Source organism: Enoplosus armatus, chromosome 3 (genome assembly GCF_043641665.1).
Source record: "Enoplosus armatus isolate fEnoArm2 chromosome 3, fEnoArm2.hap1, whole genome shotgun sequence".
NCBI lineage: Eukaryota > Metazoa > Chordata > Actinopteri > Centrarchiformes > Enoplosidae > Enoplosus > Enoplosus armatus.
Window position 1 is genome coordinate 21,935,755 of NC_092182.1, and position 25,327 is coordinate 21,961,081.

At 41.2% G+C, this 25,327-nt stretch overlaps 1 protein-coding gene across 1 annotated transcript; it reads right to left on the reverse strand.

The window, feature by feature from the left end:
* Positions 1 to 1,190: 1,190 nt before the first annotated feature.
* Positions 1,191 to 16,780, reverse strand: LOC139283467 (hematopoietic progenitor cell antigen CD34). The gene is made up of 8 exons (XM_070903482.1): positions 16,696 to 16,780; positions 6,860 to 6,967; positions 5,844 to 6,127; positions 5,122 to 5,214; positions 3,674 to 3,794; positions 3,329 to 3,381; positions 2,411 to 2,560; positions 1,191 to 1,379 (listed from the first exon to the last, which is right to left on the reverse strand). The coding sequence occupies exons 1-8, from the start codon at positions 16,778 to 16,780 to the stop codon at positions 1,191 to 1,193; spliced, it is 1,083 nt and encodes a 360-aa protein (XP_070759583.1).
* Between the last annotated feature and the right edge of the window lie 8,547 nt (positions 16,781 to 25,327).

Below are 25,327 nucleotides of genomic sequence, written 5' to 3' on the forward strand. Positions count from 1 at the left end.
GTATGTTTCTTTTCATCAATCAAGTAAGCACAACACAAGTAAGCTGAAGACAACCTGCAAAGATATTGGCAACAATCACAGTTTATGAGTCAGACACAGGTACTACTAACAGAGGAAGCAGGCTTATTTACACATGCAGCACATTATGGAAGCAGCCAGAGAAGCTAAGAAAATGTGTACCACTGATGTAAAAAAAATGTTTAAAGATGAATGAATGCTGAACCTGCTGTAGGAAATTTCAAGGCAGTGATTTTATTTACCAGCCCAACTCCCAGTCTACTTTGTGTTTTTTGTGTTTTTTCTTTTTTTAAGAATTTAAAAATGCTGCTGCGCTTCACCATTCCCAAAGACAGTAGTAAGAGTAGGAAAAATTGGCGTTACACTAATGTCACCATGAAAATCACCATACAACCACAAAAACAGAAATGTGAAAGAATGTCAACGATAACAAGGAATTATTTAGCAAACGTGGCAGTTTTTTTTGTTACAATTCTGTGAGAAAATATAACCAGCTTTCAGTAAATTCAAACTTGATGAATCTCTTCATTCACTTTTTCTTCTCGCCTCACACTTCATTGGTCTTAACAAGGTTATGGCAAATAGAGAGGCTACTAAAACAAACATTTCCTCAATCACATCGGAAAAAAAACAATCAAGCAGTGAGCGTCAGTCCTTTTCACAACAGTACAAAAACTGATTTCCTTTCAACTGCCTGGCTTCATTGGTTTCACTGCACCACAATTGTGGGTTCAAATAATAGAGTGTTCTCTGCTTCTTCGTCAGGGATCAACAGCACATTTTTGGCATTATTTGGTGATTCTACAATGATTGATACAACTAGACTGAAGTCAGGGCAGCTAACAAAACCCAGCCAGTGCCCTGCTGAGCAGTCTCGATCCCAAACACAGCGTATGTAGGCTCTTCTTGACACAAGCAAAGGCCAGTGATCCCAAACTTTTCACATTACAGGCATTGTCATTATTGTCATCATAGTCATGAGCTCCATCGTTGTTGTCATCATCGTCCCGAGAGGTGCAGCTTGAGGAGAGGAAGAAGGGAGGTGAATGTATTTGGTGGATTCGTGTTGAATTTGTCTCAGTGTGTGGACAGTCTCTGAGGCAGCAGAGGGGCTTGTGGGTAGTTTGTCCCAGTGGGTGATGGGAAGAACAGGAGGTCAGGGGTGTCATGATTCACATCTCTGTGTCAGCCACTGGGGTCTGGGTGGCAGAGTGTCCGTTAGTGGTGGGGGCAGGGTTGGTCCCATTTTCCGGTGGAGACTCGCCGTTGGCGGTCGGCTTGTCGAGGGGCTCCTGGGGCAGGGGAGCCACAGACACCAGGGTATTGGCCTGGTTCTCCTCGTCCACCTGGAAAGATTCCGCCTTAGAAAAGCACACAGACAACACTGGTGTCAGAGCTCATATAGGTTTAACACCAACAGGTTTCATTTTGCTGTTCAAATAGGACATGCAAACGAGCAAGAAGGTGTGTGATTGAAAATGTATGTTTTTGTGGGCGTTGTTCGAAACTAAACAAATGCATTCTTCGTTAATGAGTTTTATGGGTTTCAGCTGTGTGTGCGCTCAGGAGGGTTTTGGTAATTGTTTTACTGTTGGGAGGTTAACAATATGCATGCGTGCTATTGAAAATGTGAACCCTTTGTAAGCAACTTTGTTGTTTGGTGTCGTGTTTTGTCTGTTTGACTTTGAGGATACTGTTTGATGCCTGTGACAGAAACTTACTCAATAAATAAGACACCAAACGAAGGCAATTCGGCAATCTGTTCCATCCAAACTATCACATGGGTGTGTCTCCATATGTAAACGTTTTTATTAAAGTGATGTCATGGGCTTGAGAGAACTAAAAAACAACTAAAACCATCTGTAGCCCCCATGCAAGGCAATGAAGTAGAAAAAGCAGAGAGGACTCAATGCTACTTTGAGTTAAGGGACATGTGAGTCAAGCATGTCCTCCCTTGAGTGAGGAATTGACCTGAGGACAACCATACGTTTGACCTCTAATCCATATGTACTTCAAATAAACACTGTACAATTTCCTCAGTGAACTGGATCTTGCGGGGCCAAATTATCTTTGGTTAGGTCAGTAAAGGTGGTTGCTTCATTGCCAGCCCATGGTGCTTTTCTCTGCTTGCACTTTAGGCAGTGAACGGGGCAATACAAGGTAAAAAGGAAATGTGGGTCCAGGTGGGACTTCTTTTAAGGTACCAAGGGTCTCAGTACACTTTGTCTAATAGCTGTCCTCATGAGTGCATCTAAATGTAGCTTAAACAAAATAATAACAATGTCTGTGACGTGAAAAACAACTTTAAAGTTTCCTGAAGTATGAACAAGTACAGATTTTTGGCTCATTAGGTATTAACATTGTGGCACACCTCCTCTAATCTACTACTCACCAGTCTGACTCCTTTGGAGTTCTTGCGGTGGGTCTTGAGGTAATAACCAGCTACCAGCAGTGCAGCCAGCAACAGGCCAGTCAGCAGCAAGGAGACCAGTACCAACTTAGAGTTCTTCCCCCAACGAGGAACAGCCTCCTCCACATCAGTCTGATAAGATAAATGAGAACAAAATAACATGAGTGAAGTGTCCATCAGTTGTTGTACTGGCAGAAAGAGATTTTCATTATCTGGTTGCTGTTTTCTTGTCTGTCATGACTGAAAGATAGAAAAAAACGACTCCACTCTTTGTTTATGGAGGTGTACCTACTGAGTTGGCAGTATTTCCTCTGGCTTCAAGACAGTGTCAAAACAAAAAGATGCCAGTGAGCAGAATGTAGACGATATAATGAAGAGTTGAAGAATTGCTGATAGGTCATTCAGTATATGGTGGAGGAAATGAAGTGTATGATGAATGCAAAGAGACAGAGGGGTGTGACAGGCACACCCATAACCCAAGATTGTTCCCTAGGTGCTAGAAATGTTTTGCAGCTGACAAGCAGATTGTTTGTGGGCTTTTTGTTTGTCACACAAACTGTCAGCCTGGCAGCTTGAAGCTTGTGGAAAAGTCTACAAACTCAGGCAGTATTTTTCTTCTCCCTAGTGTATTTTCCTGTCTGGTTTGATTATGAGTCAACCAGTAAATTTATGGTAGCTGACTCCAGTGTATGTAACTTTTTACTATTGGATATGTATTTTGCAGGCCCTTCATGGTGCATGGTGTGATGTTAGTTGGACATGTGACATTGAGTACGGGCTTGGTCATTGCCATGGCCATAGAAAAGGTATAAACCATAATGGAGGAAAATCGCAGTCACATATCTAATCATAACTCACTGAATATCTTATTATATATATACAATACAAGTGGTACTGTACCTTATCTTTGATGTTGTCGTTGTTGAACTTGTTAGCCATGCCCGCAACATCAGCTGCAAATAAAAAGAACAAGGTTTTTGTTTGTCTTTTTCCATTACAGTACATTTTTATTTACAGAGAGGTGGAATTAGACATGCTACTTAACTTAAAAGTACCCTATAGTGATGAAAAAGATAATCCATCTTAGCAGCAAGTAAGGTAAATTGGAGTTTTTAAAGTTCGGAACAATGGAGCCGATATTTATGCAGGTTTAGTGGAAACTAAATATTGCTGCTTTCAAAACTGACAAAGCAGCCTAATAATGCTCATTTTTGTCGTATTAATTACCAAAGGAGCGTCACTGACCTTCAACATACTTTCCAGATACAAGGATTTCGTCCGAGTTGTCCTCCTGGAAGATCTCGAGTTTACAGTCTTCACCGCATAGCTCCTGCAGAACGCTTTCAATCTTCACTTTGGTGTCTTTCTGCAAGGAGACCAAAATAAAAGATGATTAGTATTGAAACATTTTTAATTTCAACATGTGAAGGGTTTCATTTATCAAATTCTAGATTGCACATCTCACAATGTGACATTCAATGCAGATCCCAAATGATTAGCTCCCTACAAAATCACAACACCTCTAATCCCTTCATCCTCTGTTCCTTCTATCTTTCTTTATCTTTAATCCAATAAGGGCTATCACAACCCTGCTCACAATCTTTTCATTGACGTAATCTGATCCATATCAAGGACAGTATCTCAGATCAGGAATACCAAATGCCAATACTGAACTAAGTGTCAAAGCTGTCAGACCCTCCTCAGTACTTCACTCCTCATTGAGCGATATTAAGAAATAATGTCTTTAAGAATCATTTGAATAGTTTACAAGCATACAGGATTTTTATTTTGTAATGATATTGCAGCGAGTCAAACGGATTACATTTAGATGTTTAGTCTCTAAACCTATATTTATATTGACATTTTTGACATTAATAGTAGTTAAATATGTAATGGTTAAATATTGGTTTGGATAGAGCCCAAATAATCAAGTCTCCATAAATATATAAGATAGGAAAGACAATCCAGCCATATTTTATAGTAATTCTGGATTTGTTGAGTGAAGTGTCTTTGTCTGAGTACACAAGGAACCCTCTGTTGTACATATTGTTGCTTACAGCTGTTTATGCATTGTGTAAATGTTAAAAAATGCATTTACTGCTCAGGCTATGTGAGAGCCGTAGTTAGCTGAAATCACATCTAGTGTGTTCAGACCTCCTTCCTGTAGACCTCAAAGCTGTTATCCTGAGACACTGAATATTTTGTTTCTACACACAAACACACTCATGCACACACACCCACGCTGCTGCTTCAGGCCTCTATACATTACACATTCCTCTCCACCGAAGGAGTAGACGTTCAAAAGGATGAACACCGTTTTTCTCTAGCTTCACTGATTTATGGGCCTGAGAGATGTAACATTCACTGCCTGTTAAATAAGGAAGAATTTCCTGCTGAGCTTATGTTTAGTAAACTGATAGCCGACTCGGAATCGCATCAAAACCAACTAGAGAATATTTTCCTGCAGTTTGTCGGTTTGCGTGGAAGTGTGTATGTGCATGAATATTTTGCACTCCTGCAGGATCATATTGCCCCTATAAGAGTCTTTGCTGCCCTCTCTGCTGTATCGTCAATACCTCTGACATTTTATCTCTACGCAAAACCTTCTTCTTTCTACTCACACAAACAGATATTATTCTGTACCATATAAATAGATACATAAACAGACAGAACAAGATGTTTTCTGAACTTACACAGTTGGAGGAGGCCTTGAGTTTTAGATTGACAGCGTTTTTGTCCTGGACCGCTTCTTTGCTGACACAGACGACATCGTCCTGTGGCACTGGCTGCAGAGAAAAAGCAAAACTCCTTAATTATCCTGTGACTTTCCCATGTCACTGTTCCGCTCAACACTGCTGTATGTCATCAGCCAAAGTGTACAGAACTATTAGGTTTGTGGCCAATGTCTTTAACATGTTACAGTACACAGTATGGTGGACACTTGCTGATTTGCTCTGTCTATTATAAGCATATTATTTTATTTTATGTTTTGATTCTATTTACAACAATCTAAGAGGACACCCAAATGTGTTCCTACAGCACAGCTTATAGGTTAATAACAAACTTGTTTGACCATCTCAGAAAAACTGACAATCACAGAAATTATGCGATTGAGGTCAGTTATTCATACACCACAAATTTGTATCCAATTTTGGCTGGAAGCACAACATTTATGAACAAGACCAAACACGTGGCCCCCGGAGGCGCACTTCTCAGAATTATTTAATAGTGAAATTTACCAGTAGCTATCAGATAACGTTTCTCTGAATGTAACCGTACAGATACAGCCAGACTGCATATTACAAACCAGTAACCTTATATATGTGTGTGTGTGTGTGTGTGTGTGTATATATATTTATGTATAAATATATATGACTGACTGAGTGAGTGATCTGAAGGGACTTCTTTATCTTACCTGTGGTATGATGGGTATGTTGATGGGGCCGTCCCCTCTGGCAGGTATAGGTGCTGCGGTCTCTGGTTCCACGATTTTGGGCATATCAGTATGTACCTCAACTGTGAACTCAGTTCCCTCGTCACCTGCGTCCTCTGGAGCTGTAGGGCCGCTGTCCATATTGTCTCCTGCCTCTCCTGCTTCACCTGCCTCTTCCGTAGCTGTTGCTGCTGTAGTCTGTTCAGTCGGCTCTGGAGATTGCATTGTAGGTAAAACCAAGATTTGGCCTTGTGGGTCCTCCGATTCTGCAAAAGCAATTCAACATTAAATTGTTAATTTGTTAGATATTAAAACACATTGGCGGTGTATGGTTGTGGTTGTGTGGGCGTTGTGGTTGGATTTCAAAGTTGCTACGGACACATTGCAGATCTGAGGTTTTTATACAGTTGACTCAGAAGTGATGTTTTCATTTAAGCTACAATAATCTCTTCACCACCACCAGTTCATGAAACCCAGAGTCTTAGTTACACTCTAACTGTTGATATATTCTGCACCATGTGTTAATGGGATCAGATCTATCAGGCTTATGCAGTACACTGGTTATCTCGTATGTAGAATTTCTTCCTCATCTTCCTCTATTTAATCAAGTTGCTGTTGCTCTGGCCCACTTTTGTCTCTACAGTATGATACAATCTTTCAAATGTTGATTTATTTCATTTTATGGTGTCATTAAAACATGAGCTGTAGTGGTGGTAAGCGTATGTCTATTGTTAGGGACACATGATTGGGCTTGGCTGTGTTTACAGAGGAAGGGTCTGAGGTTTTAATACATTTAATTTGTTATTAAAGTGAATTCAGTCACCACGGATATACACTATAGATTGACTGTCAAACAAGTTGATTGATAGCTTATTTTTTCCCTGGGAGGTGAGCGAAATTGGTTACCTTTTCCCATCAGTGAGTCCTTCGTTCGTGCTGAATCAATATATAGAGTAAACCTTGTATAAATGTATGATGGGCCAGTCAGTGTTTCTTACCAGGAGCTTCAGTCGTCTGTGGAATCATGTCTCCTCGTACGTATGCATCTGCTTCCACAGGAGGCACCGTCGCTGCAACAACCTCCTCTTCCTGTGCCATGACTCCTGCTGTAAAATCAGAGCAAGGCTTTAGGTCACTTTGTCTGAAAAGTCTCAATTTGTGTATGTGCAATAAAATATCAGCTCTCTCAGTGTGGCCTCAAATCGCTGAGTCTCAGCACTGAGGGACTGTGTAATTAATAACCCTCTGGTAGACTAAACTGTCCCTCAGTACAAGACCTGGACTGGTCCTGCCAGGCAAAGCTCTGACCTCCTGTTTACTCCCACTGGGACGAATGCTATGAGCTTCTCAGGGAAATCTGTCAGCTCATAGCAAACATGCTGTTAGCTATATAATGGACATTTTAAATATTATTATAAAGATGTGTTTCAGCAGGGTTCAATTCACAATATATAGATTGAGGGCTTCTATGGTGTATGGTCTTTACTGAAAATGAAGAAGTTCATGTTTCATTTAAAGCTGAACAGGGCAACTCTGCACTTTCCTAGCTCCAAATGGTGGCAAGACATAAATTTATTAACATTTTCATATTCAGTATCCAGTATCTGCACGCAGCAAGATCACATTTACCAGAGTGGACAATCTGTGATCACATCATCACAACAGAGTCAACAAAAGAAAAATGTCTAACAGTGGGCTCTGCTTTCTCTGGATGGAGCGCTCACATGTTGCTGTTCTAAAGGACAGTTTTCCATTTTGTAGTTTGGGTAAAATGGTTCAATTCATCACTTCCTGAAGACAAAACGTGTTCATACCCAACATGAGATTGTCATGTGAAGTAAAAAAAGAAAGTATTTTGCCTAGTGTTGTCTTAAGTACAGCTACTCAGAAGAGTCATGAGACATTATCTCACATCAACTCGTTATCGTTCTGCAGGCATGATTTAATAAAGTTGTAATGTGAGACAGTAGCTCATAGTTTGGATGGTCGGTAGTTTTCACCACTGTGCTATCTTAACGTCAGTTGTCATCCTAATGCATGAGCAGTGTGTGAAAGCTCTTTGGTGTGCACACAGTGGGATTTCTCTGTGTCCCAAGAGGCCTCTGCAGTGATGGAAGATTAGGTCATAGATAACTGATGCTCTCAGATCCATGGATCACGTCATGAAGTGATTTGCTTTGAAATGCAATCTTTCTCACTCTGAGGTTTTTCAAATGATCCTGTGGTTGCAGTGACTCACTTTAGGTTAGGCACGAAGGGGATATACTAAATACGTTTTGTGAAATATATTTATGTGAGTGGAATGATTTTCCATCAGCCCTGTTAAACACTTGAATGTGAAATCTGATTAAATGTGCTGCTAAAAGATGCCAGGTAATGATGCCATTGAAAACATCACTTTTTCCAAATTTTTGAATTATGCAATAGGCCATTATACCATTTTCCATTTTCAGTGAGTCGTATGACTTTAGGGTAAGAGTCCTTGATATATTGCAACACTGAATCAAAGTCTTGATAGGATATTTCTAGTCAGGTTCTTTCAGATGTAAATTATTTCACCTTCAAAGTTGTAATAACCTGGACAACTTCCAGGGCACGTTTTATTCTCTGAACAAAATTCTAAAATATGCTACCACACCCCGCAGCCACTGAGCTAATGAGGCCTTTATTGCTCTGATTTGCTCAGATCAAATTGCACGGGTAGGATCCAGAAGTCAGTATGCATTCATTGCTTTTACCCAGATTTCCCTCTCTCTGTCTAACAACAATAGCATTACCTCACTCTCAAAACATTCCCATAATGCCTTACCTCTGCAGATCTCATTATTTCTCTCTCACTATGTCATTCCTTACTGGTTGCCAGATTGAGTTTGTGATTGATTTCAGGTTTGTAATTGCAGTGTGCTGCCTCCTGTTGAACTAAATGGTACTGCCACTCCCAGATTGAACATTTGGACTCAAACTAACATCAGCAAACATTTTACAGCATAACAATCTTACTTATTTAGTTAGTTAGTTAACTGATCTGAGCAACAAGGTAAATTGTTTAATGGTGATGTTATATACACGGGTGAAGTGCAAAAAAACCCATTCAAAGTAATGATACATTTCTTCTTCAGTTTTTGTATTCCACCTTAATACTGCATAATCCATGCTGTATGATACTTACAGACAATCATGAGATTGTCCCAGTTGAAACAGACCAAAATGACCCATCGCTAAACCGCATGCAGCTATAGACCACTGAGTTGTTTCCAAGGAAAAATGGTAAAATAATTAAAAAGTTGTTGAAACATATTTATTATATATATTACAAAATAACTTGATTTAATTCCAGTTGATTTAAATTCATTTTGCCTCCTTTTGTCTTCCTTGAACAATAGGAGTTGTTTTTCGCCGTATTGTCTCCTCATGGTCGTCTCACTGTCTCTAGTCACATCTTGAGGTTTTCACACATGAGGCAGATATATTCACACGGTGGTGGCACTGTGACACATGTCCACTGGCTTCCTTTGATAAATCATTGTGACAGACAGGTGCCACAAGTACAGAGTAAACACTGTGTGTGTGTGTGCCGTGCTGGCAGGTGGGGCAGTAATCTCCAAGGAGGTCTCCCGGCATGCTCAGTGTTAGCAACTGTCCACTGCAGCTGTCTGTCACACAGTATCTATACAAGGGAAATAAACCTACACTTAACTGTAACTGATTCAAATAAATGTAAAAATACATAGGAGTCATTGGCCTCTAGGCAGTTTTGCACATTCCTCACCCATGACAAACCTACAGTAAAGGGCAAGAAAGCTCTGCTGAAGTTTCACTATGGTGGCAGAATGTTGCAGAATTTAGTGCCTCATCTCACTGTCCTTGGCGTCTCTAGTTTACCATTAGGAGCATTAGCGTGGGTGTGGACCAGCAACAGGTCAAGGACTCCCTAACCTTGTTAAGTCTGTCTGTTAGACCCCTGGTCTGCAGCCTGTAGCCTACATCTGCCATCCCTCATGTCTCTGGGTGGTCTGTCTGTTTATTTTACTGGAAAGGATGAGGTTCAAAATGGGTGAGATGGTCGGGCATAAATCGGGTTTTCTCATACAAATGTGACACACAGGAGTGCGAGAGTGCAGAGGCTGAAATGTGTTGTTTCAGCTCTGTGATCACTTCCTGTCATCAGGTGATTTGTAGTGGACTGGAGGGTAAAACTCTGTCAGTGGTGTTGTAAACTAAAAAAGTCTAAAGATTGACACTGTGGCTAATGGGTATGTGTAGTTTGCAGTAACAGTTTGGGGTTCGGGGTTTGGTGGGAGTCATAGTGTGGTGACTGACTGGAAATGAATTCGCATATTCTGTAAAATAGAGAGACCCACAATGGAATTGATATTTTAACACAATTTCCCTGTTTATACAGCACATGTTTGAGTTTGAAGGACTTAAGAGGTTTAAAATCCATACTGTAAAAAAGCAACTGTGTTTTACTAGTCATGTGCTAATGATGTCATGGCACCTCAAGCACACTTGTGAGACTTGGCTGCTACATTTTCATGAAGCAAAACATGCTTGTTTAGCTTCAGAGACAATAACACACTGCTTGTTTTCTTGCAATGCTGCCAACACAGCCAGTAAACTGTGTCCCGCTCTGTGACCAGCCATCACTCATTACACACAAACAACTTTTCCTGACAGACCAGAGCCCAGAGGGATTGAAACCTCTGCATATAATTGCCTCTTATGGCCAACATTTACAGAAACAACAGCATCTGAGTGACCGCTTTTAATTGTGCTTTTTTGATCATAGACCTAAAAGCTTCAAGTCCGGCTATTATTAATTCCAAGGCCTGTTTTTCAACAACTGTGAATTCTTGCTTACTTTGCTTTTTATTTACTGTGTGTGAAGACGAGAGGAACCGCAAGTCGCTTTCTTGTTTCTTTTGAAATAAGATCGTACCCTTGACCTGTACCTATGTGCTCTGACTGATACAGTGGTGTCCCCGGTGTTTGCTGCAGCCCTGCTCCCTGCGTGAGGTCAGCACACTTCCTGACAGTTTGACCTCTGAACCCATCATCACTTCACTTCCCTCTAGCCTCCACTCACTCACTCTACAGGAGCCACAGGTAAAGGTGAATATGCTCTATTCCACTAATGCACACTGTCCACAACCCCTGAGCCTCGTATCAACCACTAATACCCAAATAGACTTGTCTTTCATTCCTTCTTTTTGTGCAATGTGAAAAGGCAGCTAAGATATCAGTCATCAGTCATGTGTCTTGCTATCATTGCAAAAACACGACAAACCTAATCAGCCCTGACTCCGTATGTTCTGCAGCCTGGGCCCTGACTTCATTGCTCTCTTGAAGATTTTCCCACCATATTGCTCTGAGTGACGGCTGCGGTCTGGAAATGCTCTACCCCACACCCCCCATCTCTTGGGACTCCGGATGGAGGAATGTGGCAGGCTTTGGAAGAAGACAAGCCTGCTGCTCAACGCCCTTCTCCCTCCCAACCCTCCCTGTCTGCTCGCCCTCTCCCAGTCACGCACAGCTAATCCCAGGCATCTATCGAGGTGAGATGTAGGCTTCAGCCTTCTCACCTCCCACACCTTATAGTGTAATGTAAAGCAACATGCCAAGAGTCATATTGTAACAGCTACTTTCTCTCCCCTGGCCCCAGAAATCTTTGCCTGCTTTCAGTCTATAAAAGCTTGCTTCATGGTGTGTGTAATGGCTAAACATGCACAATTTCCACATGAAGGCACATGTCCACTTTGAATAACTTTTGCATTTCTTGTGCTTCTCATAATCACTTCAAGCCGGAAAACTCGAAAACTTGACTGACCAGATACGTTCTAGTTTCTCTAATGGACGGACATGTTTTCATATAAAGTTTCATCGTTCTTTTTTAAATTTAAGATGCTGTGCCACTTCTAAATGCAGCCAATGCACCCATCTGCAACTACTGTGCATCTTTCATCTTTCACCTCATACGTGAAACATGAACCAGCTGTTGGATGTTTTAAATGGGTATATCCCCCAATGGCTTTGGCCTCCAGTCAAAGCCTGGCTTCTAGAGACGTCCTGAGCCACATGTTCAGGAGGGACAAACCCCAAAAATATAGCCTTATAACCATGGCCCCCCGGCCTCTCCGTGCTTCTGTTGGGGGAAACCCTTTGCTGTGTAATGGGGCATGGTGAGGTGATAATGGTCTGCACACCTTAGTGGACCACCGTGTCCCAATGATTGAGGTTCTACTTGCACCCTTCCTGCCACAGCATGCAGCATGCAATTGTTACCACATTATATTTTTTACATTGGGACTCAAGACAGTCCAACTCTCAAGCTATATAATTGATCTTAGATCTTTCTATCCCCAAATGAAGTTTGCAACTTTGATCAGCACCAAAACCCATTTTCCTGCAGGTTTTGAAGCTGAATGTAGATGTCTTAACTCTTTTGAATGAGTGTGTGAGTCTGTCCAGCCAAGACAGCTTCTATAAACTCTCAAGACTAATCGCCTCCTCTTTTCTATCAGGGTGAACTTACATGCTGGAAATCCTGGAAATATTCCTCATGTATCTGTCTACAGGATATGTATGGCTGCCTTGCACGGTGTGGATTGAGTGTGGTCTGTGGTAAGGGGCAGCATGGGAGTCCCTCAACACCCATACTCTGGGACTCGCATGGTGGTTGTCGACCTGATGGTGAACAACCACCATGCGATTACAAAACTATTGTGTTTCCAGAGCAGTATTCAAGAAGAATTTTGAAATGGTAATTTAACCGTAAACATGATTACATGCCTTATGTTTAGTGGAACACAATAGGTACAATTATTTCATGCAATACTGAACAAAAATTGCAAAAATGCCTAATAGAACTGCCATAAAGTGGACTTTTCCTTCTTCTGCTGCCTCTGGCAGTGCCTCAAATTTGTAATGTCAAAGGACCTCGTCAGAGGTCCTCTGACATCACCCTGACATCAATTGGATAGAAATTTGATCCAAGAGCACCTCCACCCCACCCCTCCCGCACTCACCCCAACATGGATTTTCAAAGTAAAATATTGTTAATATCAGGTATGAAAAGGGCCAGAGAAGGTGGAGACAAAACAATGTGTAATCACTTTATATGTGCTATTTCATTTTTTCCTCATCTTGTTCAGCCCCATAAGTGGTTACCTCGTTCTGGCTTTTCTCGATTAATGAAAGCATCATTCATTCGGAGTGTTTTCTTAATGCGGAGTGTTTTCATGATTTAATATCCTGCTGCTCTTTAAGAATCTGAATTTGAGAGTTGAGAGTGTGTTGAGGAATGCGACATTGGAGCCTAGTCCCTTAGGGTTAAACATGCTCTGCAACTCTACCCTCTTTGAAACAACAGACTGCTGACCCCACTATCTTGACCCCCCCCCCCTCCCCACTGCCCCCCCCCCTCCCCTGTCGTTCTCCTGTCACAGCGATTAATAGCAGAGCCCAGCCCATTCTTCTCTCTTGGCAGAAACGCAACTGGATCTCATGGTTTCAATCAGGCCCGTGGAGGCAGCACTTCACCCAACGCTGCCCAGCTGCACCGCTCACCCAACCCAACCTCGAGGCCACTGCAGCGCCTTATCAAAAGCATGATGCCTGTTTCTGAGGAACACAATCAGGAAACATGACATCTGCTTTCAATTGTAAATGATATAACCCCCCTCCCAACACACACGCTTACAATTTCCCACTACAGTTTCACTGCCTTGTGCATTACCTTGAATGAGCCTGTCTGGTTTGAGTGTATGCAGGTAAGGGGATCCTGTTGCAGAGTGAAGCAGATCTGGGCGTCAGTAGCTCAGAGGCCCAACATTGATTTTGTCCAGAAAGAATGTGAGACGTACTATATCTTTCAAAAAATCTACCAGAGTAATTACTTGCACACACATCCAGGGGTGTTATTGAAAAACAACCATAAGAGGCCATTAAGGCGCTGAACTAGAGTGCACTTAGTCGACGCGCAAAGATTTGTTCTCTGCTTTTGAAACATCAGTTGCTTTCATTTTGAGGTTTTACAGTACGTGTTGCCATCTGACACTCAGGCTTTTACTTCCCTTTTCCTTCCATGTATCTAATTTATAGATCAGGGCACATGCTGGCTGCTTCTGGTTGTTTGATGAAGCAGCTTGTTTGGCTGCACCATGTCAACGCTTACTGTATGTGAATACACACAGTAAACAGAGTCGTAAGGCTGGAAAATGTTCGGAGTCGAAGCTGTTAAGAGATGAGTGGAAAAGCAGCCTTTCTCCCATTAGGAGAGGATGAAAAACACTATCCCAAGTGAATGAGGGTCTTATGTATGTATGCGCGCGCCCAGATGTCTGCTTTCCACCGCTGGCGCACTTGACTCTGGGATTTGACTTTGGCTCACTCTGAGCTACTTTCTTCATGAGAGGAGTGAACGCTCTGTTGTTGACATTGTTTCTGTGATTCTTTGTTGCATCTGATACTTCAATGGGTACTACCCAAATAACGATTTACATAATTACATGCTCTGGGGTTAGCAGCGAGGTTGGGCAGGGTTTGTTGCTGAACTAAAGAGCCTCCTAAAACCACTCCACAGTGCAGACAGAGCTTAAGCTGTATTATGAAATTGTTTATAAGTGCAGTTTTCACATATTTAAACAGAAACCTTCCAAGAATGAGACATTCCAGTCATGTCAGAGACAACAAAGTCAATCTAAGCATCTTTTCAGTCCCTGCGCATTGCTTCATCCCACCCCTCTCACTGCTTTTCCAAAGTCTGCTAAACTTTCTCAACGGGGGTTTCCCCCCGGTCTTTCTGATCATCTCCTGTTTAGCCTCTGCTACCACGACCCCCCTCCAGGTTGTCTTGGTAACCGTTACGCTCACTAACATCTGTGAATCCGCTCTGACCTCATCACAGTAAAGTTGTATAGTTAGTCCATCTTTCCTCTATTTACATAACTCTGCCGTGCTCCACACTTCAGGTTTGACAAGACAATTCAGGAAGAGGGATTTCTGTCTGACTCCGGAGACAGATGCTTTATCCTGTAGTTGAAATATAGTTAAACTGAAGTGATCTTCTTTTTCTTCTGTATAATAATCTCATAAATCTGCTCCATTGCTGTTCATCTTTTTTGACGCGCACATTTGGCACAACTGCAGTGTGTCACAAGTTTTGAGTTGCTTTGTGTTAGCAGCTTGTGATTTTCAGAGAAGAGATTGGGTTTTTTCCCACTCAAAAGCAGAACAAAAGTTTTTGCCGCCTCTGATTCCGAATCTATAGGTTGAAATGATGTCAAGGCAGTTTCATTTTCCAAAGCAGATGCAGCTGCCTCTCGCTGATGATGATCTCATTCCCATAAGCTATATCCCATGAACAGGACATAAGGTTTGAATTAAGCAATCCAGTGTGTGATTCATTTCCAGCCACAATAGAGAGTCCTGTAGATGATAGTATAGCTGTGATTCATTCTCAGCTACATTTCTTTGACATCTTGGTCTTGCCTTGTGTTTATTTTGATTTGAGCTGGCTTGGACACTAATGAAGGATGAAACAACTCATCTGAAAGGTTTCACAGATGTTTTTTTTTTCTCCACATAATCCATCTCTTGATTTTCTTCCTGCCACTGAAGGCAATTTATGGAGTAAAACTGGAGTCATATTTGCACGTCCATATCGATCTATGTCTTTACACTTAAGCAAGCCATTGGGCTGTATTTTTACATTTGGAAAAACATGAACATTGTTTACTGTCTTATTTGGTCTTTGATCTCAATTTCCTCTTATACAGATTTGACTTGTACTGGACTTGAACTAAAGTGGACTCAGTTTTAAATGGGCTAGGTCTGAATTCAGAGGGTGTACACTACATCCCCGGTTGATGGGGGGGGGTATTTAAAAGTAGAATAAAAGTAAACCTTGAGTGAATTTCTTAAGTTAAAAGAGACAGCGTTGTGCAGAATTTGGTGACGTTATCAGAAACAAACAACCTGAACTTGAATTGGCCGCACCCTATTGATTGGTTAAGAATGATAAGAGAATGTAAAGATGTTGATCGACAATAGATGAGGTTGTTCCATTCCAGGTAAAAATACTTTACTGTATAAAGAGCTCAGCCATGTGAGCCACATGTCGTCTTAACACATAGTTTAACAGTTCTCCCTGATGCCTCACTAAAGCTCCTACTACATCAGCACAACCACATTTGAAACCAACATTAAGAAACCAAACTCCACACCCTCCTCTCACGCACGCTTCAGCTGGCCTCACATTTCCAAGCTAAATATAAATACACACATTTCTCAAAGTCTTCGAAGATCATGGGAATCAGGTCAATGAAGTAGCAAACATAGCCCCTGAGGAAAGTTAACAAACTGTTTAATACTGAACCGTAAAAGGCAAAAGGGAAATTTATGACAAAATGCAGAAAGCACTATTTTGGCAGCATACTGTAAATTAATAAGTTGAGGATAGAGATCTCCACTTCAAACCCTTATTTAAGACGTCCCTGTGCCTCCACACAATTACACAACTGTCTCAAAAGTGATCCCTTTGTTTGCCAAGGTGTACTCCAAAGTAATGTTTTTCTGTCTTTATCAAACCCTTTTCAAAACACATAAAGTCTCATGTTATAGATTTGTTTTCAGTACGGAGATAGTATGTTAGCATTCCAGAGAGTAAAAGGGTTGTAGGGTTAAAACCTGGATTCAACTCAAAGACCATTCAAAGAAACACTCCTCCACCCCAGCCCCACCCCTCCTGGCCCTCCCTCTCTCCCTGTAGATGGCCATACGATCTCTGAGAAGTTGACCCTCTTTGCATTAAGCGCTTTTTTTTTTTACTACTTACCATTTAAGAGTGAGGCGACGAGAAGCAAAGCAAAAGCCAACATTTTGCAGGGCCCGTGGGTTCTCTGTGCAGATGATGCTGCCATTCTCGTCCTGAGCGTGCACACGTCCGACGGGTGTGAGTGAAAAGACAGAAAGAAAGGGGTAAAGCTGGTTGAGCCAGAGCACTTTAGGGTTTCCTCTTACCCAGAGCGGGACAGGGTGGATAAAGCACCACTTGTGTTCTGTCAGTTTTTATATAGCCCCCCCCCCCCCCCCTCCTCCCACACTGAGGCCCAGCCCTACACCCCGTCTTCCACTGGTTACTTTAACCCTTCCTCTGTGCCCCCACCCCTCTAGAAGAAGCAAGGCAGACGAAGGGAAGGAGGAGAATGGGGTCTTGTTGGGATGTTGTGTATTTAAAAAAAAAAAAAAAAAAAAAGCTGTGCAGCATTCTTCACATACCTATCAATGATTAAATGTATATATACATTAAATATGCACCATAATTAGCCTGCAGCATGTGTGATGTTGCACAGCAGAATATCTTTTGGTGATCAATGCTCATTGCTTTTCTTGCACTGGGTTACAATGTCTGCTTGAGCTGTGAACCCTGTCTGGACGGGAGCAGTAATCCACTACACAATGAAAGGTGATAGCTGACAATAGGCGGTGACACTCTGGTGCTTAATAGGCTTATGGAGATAGACCGTGGAGCAGAATATCATGCTCGAAACAAAAGTGCGATCCACTGTTATGCTAATGGTATTAATCCATTTCAGTGACCCGAAGCCCCCACCACTCAGCAAGGCCATCAATCAACAACAGCAGTCCCAGTAGTGAAGACACCACAGGATCCGCTTAAACCTTTCACACTTCCACAGAGTCCTGAAAGCACCCCCCCCCCCACCCCCCCAACTCTTGTTAGCTCCTTTGCTAGCAGTTCTCATGCTCTCTGTAAATCACACATCTGGAACCACTGGTGAAGGTATGCTAAATGACTTGTTAAAAAAAAAAAAAAGCTCCACCCTCCGAGGCAACAAAAAGTAGCGACAACAGCGAGTCGAGTAAACTGGACCACAGCTACATTTTACATGCTTGACAAACGGTCTTGTAATTTGATACCAGTCCCAGTGCCCATAGTCCCCCGTCCCTGTTTTGGCCCCATCCTTCCCCCCATCACCCCATTTCCTCCCTGTTACCCCCCCTCCTCCTCCTTGCCAGACCCCTATCAAACATTCACCTCAAACAGCAGGGCGTTGAGGTGGGCAATTGGCCCCTCACTGTGACTCAAGATGAGCTTTGCTGAAAATCCCAAGAGAAAAATCAGCGGTGTGCCCATTACAGCAGCCACAGCTGGACAGCAGCAGTCATGTCGCCGCAGTAAAACATTCATTAGGCTGTTAGCTAGTTAAGTATTTCTGCTACTTCGTGAATCACGGTTCCTTGTCAGATGGCAGTAAGGCAGGACAAGCCCCAGCAATTTTCTTTTCTTTTCCCATCATATATTTCTCCTTGTACCTTTCTTTCTTTCAGTCTTTGTACCTTCACTTTTTACCAATTTTTTGTGACTTAAGTATAAGAAATGCGTATTATTTTATTTATTCTCGCCTCATTGTAACTTGAATGTAATAAAAAGTCTTTATGTGCAAGTAGTCAGAACTCCTTTACTCTCCACCATCGGACACCCAACTTCCTTATCTCTGTCTTCTTTTGTGACAGCGTTTGGTCTTAAGTGTCACAGAGTCGCTCATCATGGTCACCAAGCAGGAAACCAACACAGACAGCCAGTGCATTCCTCCTAAGACCTTACAGAAAGCCAATCTGGAAAACATTTCTACCATTGGCATCCTGTGATTTAAAGCCCATAGGCCTGGCTTCATATGGCTTTATTTGTTTATAGTATATTGACTGGTCTGCACATCTGTTGCAGCTTATGGAGTTTGAAAACATAGCCTCCACCTTTTAGCTGCTGCACTGTTTCTTCAGTAACAGTGCATTGCAATCACCATATATCTGCTGGCTTTGTAGATTATTTCTGACAGCAGTGTGTGTTTTGGTTTAGTTTGCTGTGATGTTTTTTTTTTTTTTTTTTTTACATGTGTGAGTGTTGCTCTTCATAGTTTCATGCATTGTGTGCATGCACCTCGGAGCATGTGTGTTAAACGCTCTCTGAAATGTATGATGGAGTATCTCAGGAGAATATAGGCAGCCGGGTTCAATATCAAAAGAGAAGCGCTGTGCTCTTGTGCGTGTACTTTCTCACGAGGAGTCCCCTTTAGATTTATCCTATACTTGAAGGACCACAAAAATCCTGAGCTGTTGCCAAACATTTTGTGAACATGCAATTTTTTTTTACTTTGCATGCATGGTCTGTTTTTCTTGTTTTTTTTTCTTTCCTCTTCTTTTCCTTTCTTTTCTTTTCTACAGTCAAAGGATATGCATTCACACATTCACATCTGTTTCTGATCTCAAACAGAAAACAACAGAACAAAGCTTATTGTCCGTCATAAGTTTAGGGGACAAACTGCTGAAAAACACCACATTGATGCTACAACCTGTTTTCTGAGAGCATGGACCATTACAACAGATTTATAATGGGTATGCACGTCAGCCAGTTTCTACAGGGCATAGGTTAGACTCTATGACTATGTGATTTAGTTAAATTGGTTTCTTAAGAACACAAATTTTAAATATGTCATTGAGAATCACTAATTACTTTCTGGGGTAAAACTGTAACAGGCTGGCTTGAATCTGACCATAATATTTCACTTCTTGGATGTGTTTTAGGAAAAAGGTCACTGACGTTTTGTCCAAGAAGTTTTATTTTGTGGTAATTGAAGTTAAAGCTGCTAATTAGACACCCCTAGGATCCCTGCGGCTCGGCTGACCAATCAGTAGGCTACTTTAAATGGCAGATCCAACTAACTAGAGAGCTTATTAGCAGAATATGTCACGGATTATATTCTCTGGGGATTTTCCATACACAGAAACTGAAGCTTTATCGAAAAACTTCATCTTCATTCAGTGACTTTTGTTTACGGCTTTGTTTAAAATGAAAATCTTGAAAATGTTTTTGCAGTACCAGCAGTGTTAGCTATTTATTCTGTGAGATCAAGAGTTCACCAGCAATAGATTATTTGTAAGAGCCCCAGGCAAAGCTATGAACAGGAAGTTGTAAAATAGCGACTCTCCTAATGTGACGCTCTTTTGTGGGAAGAGAATTTCTTTGCCACTCGTTCATAATTAAGAACATAGCTTCAGAGATCCATGGTTCTGTTTTTGACTTGAGTCACAGTAATGGACAAAAAGCAGTTGACACGCTCAGCTAAGTTAATGGTGAGGACATATTTTAACGTCTCCATTGAAAGGGTGTTCTTAATTGAATTTTGGTTAATTTATTTGTACAATCGCATGCAGACACACAGGAACACATACACAGTGTAATACACATTTTATGGAGCTTTGAAAATGGGAGCCATAAATCCCACAAAGCTCACCGATTGGCTGTGTAGGAGGGAGCCTGTCTTGAAGTGATTTCAGAGGGAAGCTGAGAAGGAGGGAAAGCGAGGGAAGGTTTGGGAGGAGGAGGAGGAGGAGGAGGAGGAGCAGTGGGAGGGGATTTTATTTCAAACTGCAGCAAATGTTGACCGTTAGCTCTCTGGGCTGAGCAGCGAGGTCTCTGCCGTCAAGGGAGCGGGAAAGAAAGTAGAGATCACCTCTTTCTAAAACAAAATGTGCATCCAGTGTGGGTTCCCTTCACAGTCTCGGGATGCAATCTGGGCTCTGAGTATGTCTGGGTCATCATGACCTATAGCAGATGTTTCATACCCACACACACACACACACACACACACACACAAACTCATCCCCTCAGGCAGCAGTGCTGAACAGACACTTTTTGTCAGACACATGCTCACCCTTTGCCCTCTTCCTGCATCACATTTTCACAGCCTCTCACATGGTCTGTCTCTCTTGTCCCAGTTTGTGCTCAAACTGATATATCCGGTGAATGAATGAAGAATGCTCACTCTGTCTCTGTCAGCCTGTTTCCGAGTCATGCTTGTGATAATACCTTTGGCCAGAAGATGGCACTACTAGACTGGTGTGCTGTCCAGATCAACCTACTGGACATTAGCTTCATCAGCGCATCATTAAACCCTTCATTTATTGCTTCATAGTGTATATTTTAGTAGAGCTGCATATATATAAGAAATCCAGCTGTTAGTGTTAGGTAGTGAGTTATGGTGGCAGTTATGACCAGAGTCTACTAGTGACCATGTCATTGCTAGTGGACAAAAGAGAAATTGCTACAGCAAATTGGGGAAATAAAATGCCGTCATGGATTAGCTCATCCAATAAATCCTGAAACAAGTTGTTACTGAGAGAAGCTGCGCGGTGGTCATTTGTGATTTTTTTTTTTTTTTTTTTCAGAGACCCAGAGATTTTTTTTCCTGGTTTGGACAGCTGTCTTTTGTCCTTGGCAAGAACAAACATGTCAGTGCCTGTTTGATTATGTACACTCTGATAATGCAGTGTGTGTTTGATTAAAGCAGCAGGAGGATGATGCTTGCAGACCTCAAATAGCCTCAAGGCTGCGTTCCAGTGGTGCTTAAGGGAATTTGATGCTTGATTGTACAGTAAGGGGAGCGTACATTATGGACCATAAGGAGTAACTTCTGTATACTGTATATAAAAATATGATGTATGTGTTTGCTATATGTGTGTGCAGTTATACAATCCTGCACAAAGAGTTTCAGCTGTAGTCAGGTTTTATTTAATGTAGGGCTATTTTACTGTATTTAAAGGCTCACTAATGTCACTAATGATTGTTTTCTTTATCCATGAATCTTATGACTTTTTTTCAATGAATCGATTAATCAATCAATAACCCAATGTGCCCAAGTTGTGTTCAGATTGCTTGTTTTATTCAACCAGCAGTCCAAAACCCACAGACATTCTGTTTACCTACATATATGAGAAAGGCAGGCATGAAATCCTCACATTTAAGAGGATGAAACCAGTGAATATTTGGCACTTTTTCTTAAAAAAACAGCAAATCTGTGATGTTTTAAATTCATTATTTTGTCCAACAAATAGTAAAAAAATCTGAACATATTCAATTTACAGATTAAAAAAGAGAGAGAGGCATTTTTGGTTAATAAATTACTTTCTTTACTCTTAATTTTCTATCAACAAATTGATTAATTGACTACTTGTGTCAGCACCAGTGTACTGTACAAGTGTTCCTGTTATTTTGTCCACCCCTGTTTCTATGTAAATATGTATGAACATATTTTCATGTAATGCATGTAATAACATGATAACCCAGCTAGTGCCACATCCCACACTGTGCTTCAGGACATTGAAGCAGAGCCTTGTCCATTGACTATTAACACAAACTGGGTTGTTCAAGGTGTACAGTGAGTAAGTCCAAGGCCTTTTCCATTCATCATTCATTCCACAGTTAGAGACACATTTTGAATTATTCTTCAAGATCTGCAGTCTGCGTGTAAGGTCCATTTCCCCATGAATCAAATATTCTGGGCAGCAGGAGAAGCTGAGGATCTGTTATACCTGGCCATGTACAACCAGAGATTTCACAGAAATTAAGTATTGCACTGTTGTTTTTCTCTGCATCACATATATACTGTTGTCGCATAAATCATAGGTCAAAGCGGAATGAGATATTATGACAACTGTCAGGGATTGATAGAAGAATAATGGGTTTCTAATGGCTGTAGTAGCTCCATAAACGTGTCTGGTGCCATCCAGCCACACAGACTATCAAATCAAGAAGCTATCCTGCGGCTTGCTCAGCTGTCAGTAGAGGAGGTTTGAGTCCTAATGATCCTCCTCTGCGTGTGTGTGTGTGTGTGTGTGTGTGTGTGTGTGTGTGCGTAGTAAGTGAGGGGGAATTGCTGGCTGCTGAGCGTAGGCACTCTGACAAGCAAAGAGAGAAGAGAGGAAAGAAGAGGGGTTAGAGCCTGGCAGGTGTACAGAGGACCCTTCGATACGCTGATGACACCCCCACCTGGATCTGACAGGTATGGGTTTGGAGGCCTGGATGTTCATGCAACCCTCTTTCTCCTCCCCCATCCTCCCTCCCCCCGCTCCTCCGCTTGCCCAGAGCCCCGAGGGTTAAACATGAATAATGAATTCTGGCTCCTTATGGCAAGTGCTCAGGAGCTCCTATATGCTGCTCACATGCCATATCAAATACTGTCACAGTATGACGGCAGTGCAAACTGTTCTTCGTTCCGAGAGGCTCTTCATCACACGGTGTCCTGTGTGTTTTTTTAAATCAAATTCAAAGGGATTTAGTTATTTTCTCCTGGATATTTCTTTGTTGTTTTACAAGGTTAGCTCGTGTTTGGTATCAAATACTCTCGCCTGACAAGGTGTGTTTGAATGGTACTATATGCTGCATTTGCAAACATCAGATTTCCTTATTGATCGAAATAAACAGTTGACATCGACAAACTGTTTCAATATTTCCCACAAACCCTGTTACTTCCTGACATACGATAAAGAGGACATCGAGCACATTTTCTTTATTGTACACTGTAAGCTTGACCTGCTTGGTCTGGAAACACAGCGCCCTCTTCCTGTGCAGCACTGTAAAGCATGTAAACCCAACCTGGCAGCACATTGCTGCATTTCTGCCAAATGTAAATTGTGTGTAGTTTTCTGAAGAATTCTCTTATTCTGTGATACTTCACTATGTTTTTTTTGTGGTTAATACAATATTACATTCAGCACCTTTTCAACAAATCATTCTGATGGTTATTTCACTCCAAAAACTATAACTATGACTAAAATAATGATTAATAATGCACGTATCCTTGCTCTTGCCCGCTTGCCTTCTGTCTTTAGTTTGCATTCTTTCTTAAATTACTTATTTCTTTTACTCATTTTTGTTTCGTCACATTTATTTACTCCGGGTGAACAAATGTGGCAAGATGAAAGAAAGTGACAAATCTGATGACTTGCAATGTAAAAACCTGCATTAAAACAGATAAAAGATGAATAAATAATGCACTTATTTAAAGGGATCAAGATACTACAATGTGTCATGATACACTAATGTTGTAGTATCAGTTATGCTGTAAGTACAATTTTGTTAGATCATTCATGCAAAGCTGGAACACGGCTTGTTTTCCCCCCATTTTATTTTCCATATTTGGAGTTGTCAGTGGAGGGCTGACATCATTTTTGTATGTGGCCAACAATTATGTCAATTTCCAAGTACAAAGGCTAAGCGATAGACGTACCCCTGGGATTTCGGTTGATCTCTGACATCACATCTTGCATGTAGAGCGCTCCCATGAAAACCCAATAATAGTTTAACTATCAAATTAGCATGCGAGTGGTCCACTAACTTAATAAGAATACATTATCCAGTTTTGTGGGGCAGAGTTCACATTGGCTTGAAAATGACCTTACCTCTAACAGCAGCAGATATTTCGCCTGAAAAATACAAAACATAGAAACTCATGGAAAGATTCTTTGGACTGTCAGCTATGTTTTATATTATAAGTCAAAGCTGTACAGTCAGAAATCAAATGAAATGTACTCTCCGTATAAATTAAGCATTTTGAGGAAACATTTTTATCAACCAGGACTTCAGTTTAGGATTTAATATTTATAAATATAGAGAAATTATATTAAGCATGATTTTTCAGAATTTGCATCAACAAGGGGAAAAAAACAGGCGAAAATAATTTTCATCAGCTGCGCATTTAATGTATAACAACAGTACAAAGTGAATCTTTTGCTTGCAAAATAGGAGTGTTTTTTATGTACAGTATTTATACAATAATATATAGTTTAAAAAACATTACAGTTTAAACGTCTGACAGTTTATTGCACAACACATTTATAAATTATCATCATCAAATCACACATGAAACAGATGAGTTCTCCGCCATATTTCAACACTTATCAGGAAATGTATTTATTATTTATCTTATTTTATCTTCTTCTAGGTTAGCATGAATCAAGGTCCTGTGGGGAGTACATCAACCCCACTGATACTGAAATGGTAAAAAAGAGCAGCGCTCCAGACGTGGTGACTCGATGAAGTTCATCTTTCATCATCGCAATGGGTGAAAATACAAACAATCCAAAGTAAAACCCTGAAAGAACGCGATGCCTCAAACTGAATTTTTCATCATGATAATCATTTTAAAGTTTAGATATGGCACTCTATAAATACAGCAGCAAGGAGACAGCAAGCAGTCAGCTAAAATGTACATTTGAACGCTAAATTAAAACTTGTGAATTATACTCTGAAACAGGGGAACAGTCAGGATGTAAAGCGAATATAGCGCTGTGAAGCAACAAACAGATGTTCTAGATGAATTAACTTCAAGGACCGACTGCTGATCCAAGCACGTCATTAATCATATCCACTCTGTGTCCAAAATATTAGGAACACCTACTTTATACTGAGCTTCAGACTCGGCACCCACAGCTTAAATGTCTCCAGGGTTAGAAATCCTTCTCCAGTTTGTTTCCAACGTTTAATTTCCAGGCAACTTAATCTGAGCAGATTACTTCTCAGCAGGTGTTCTTAATATCTCGTACACTCGGTGCATTTCAAGTATCACGCTGAATGTAAACAATGACTGATGAGACGGGGAGGGTGGGGG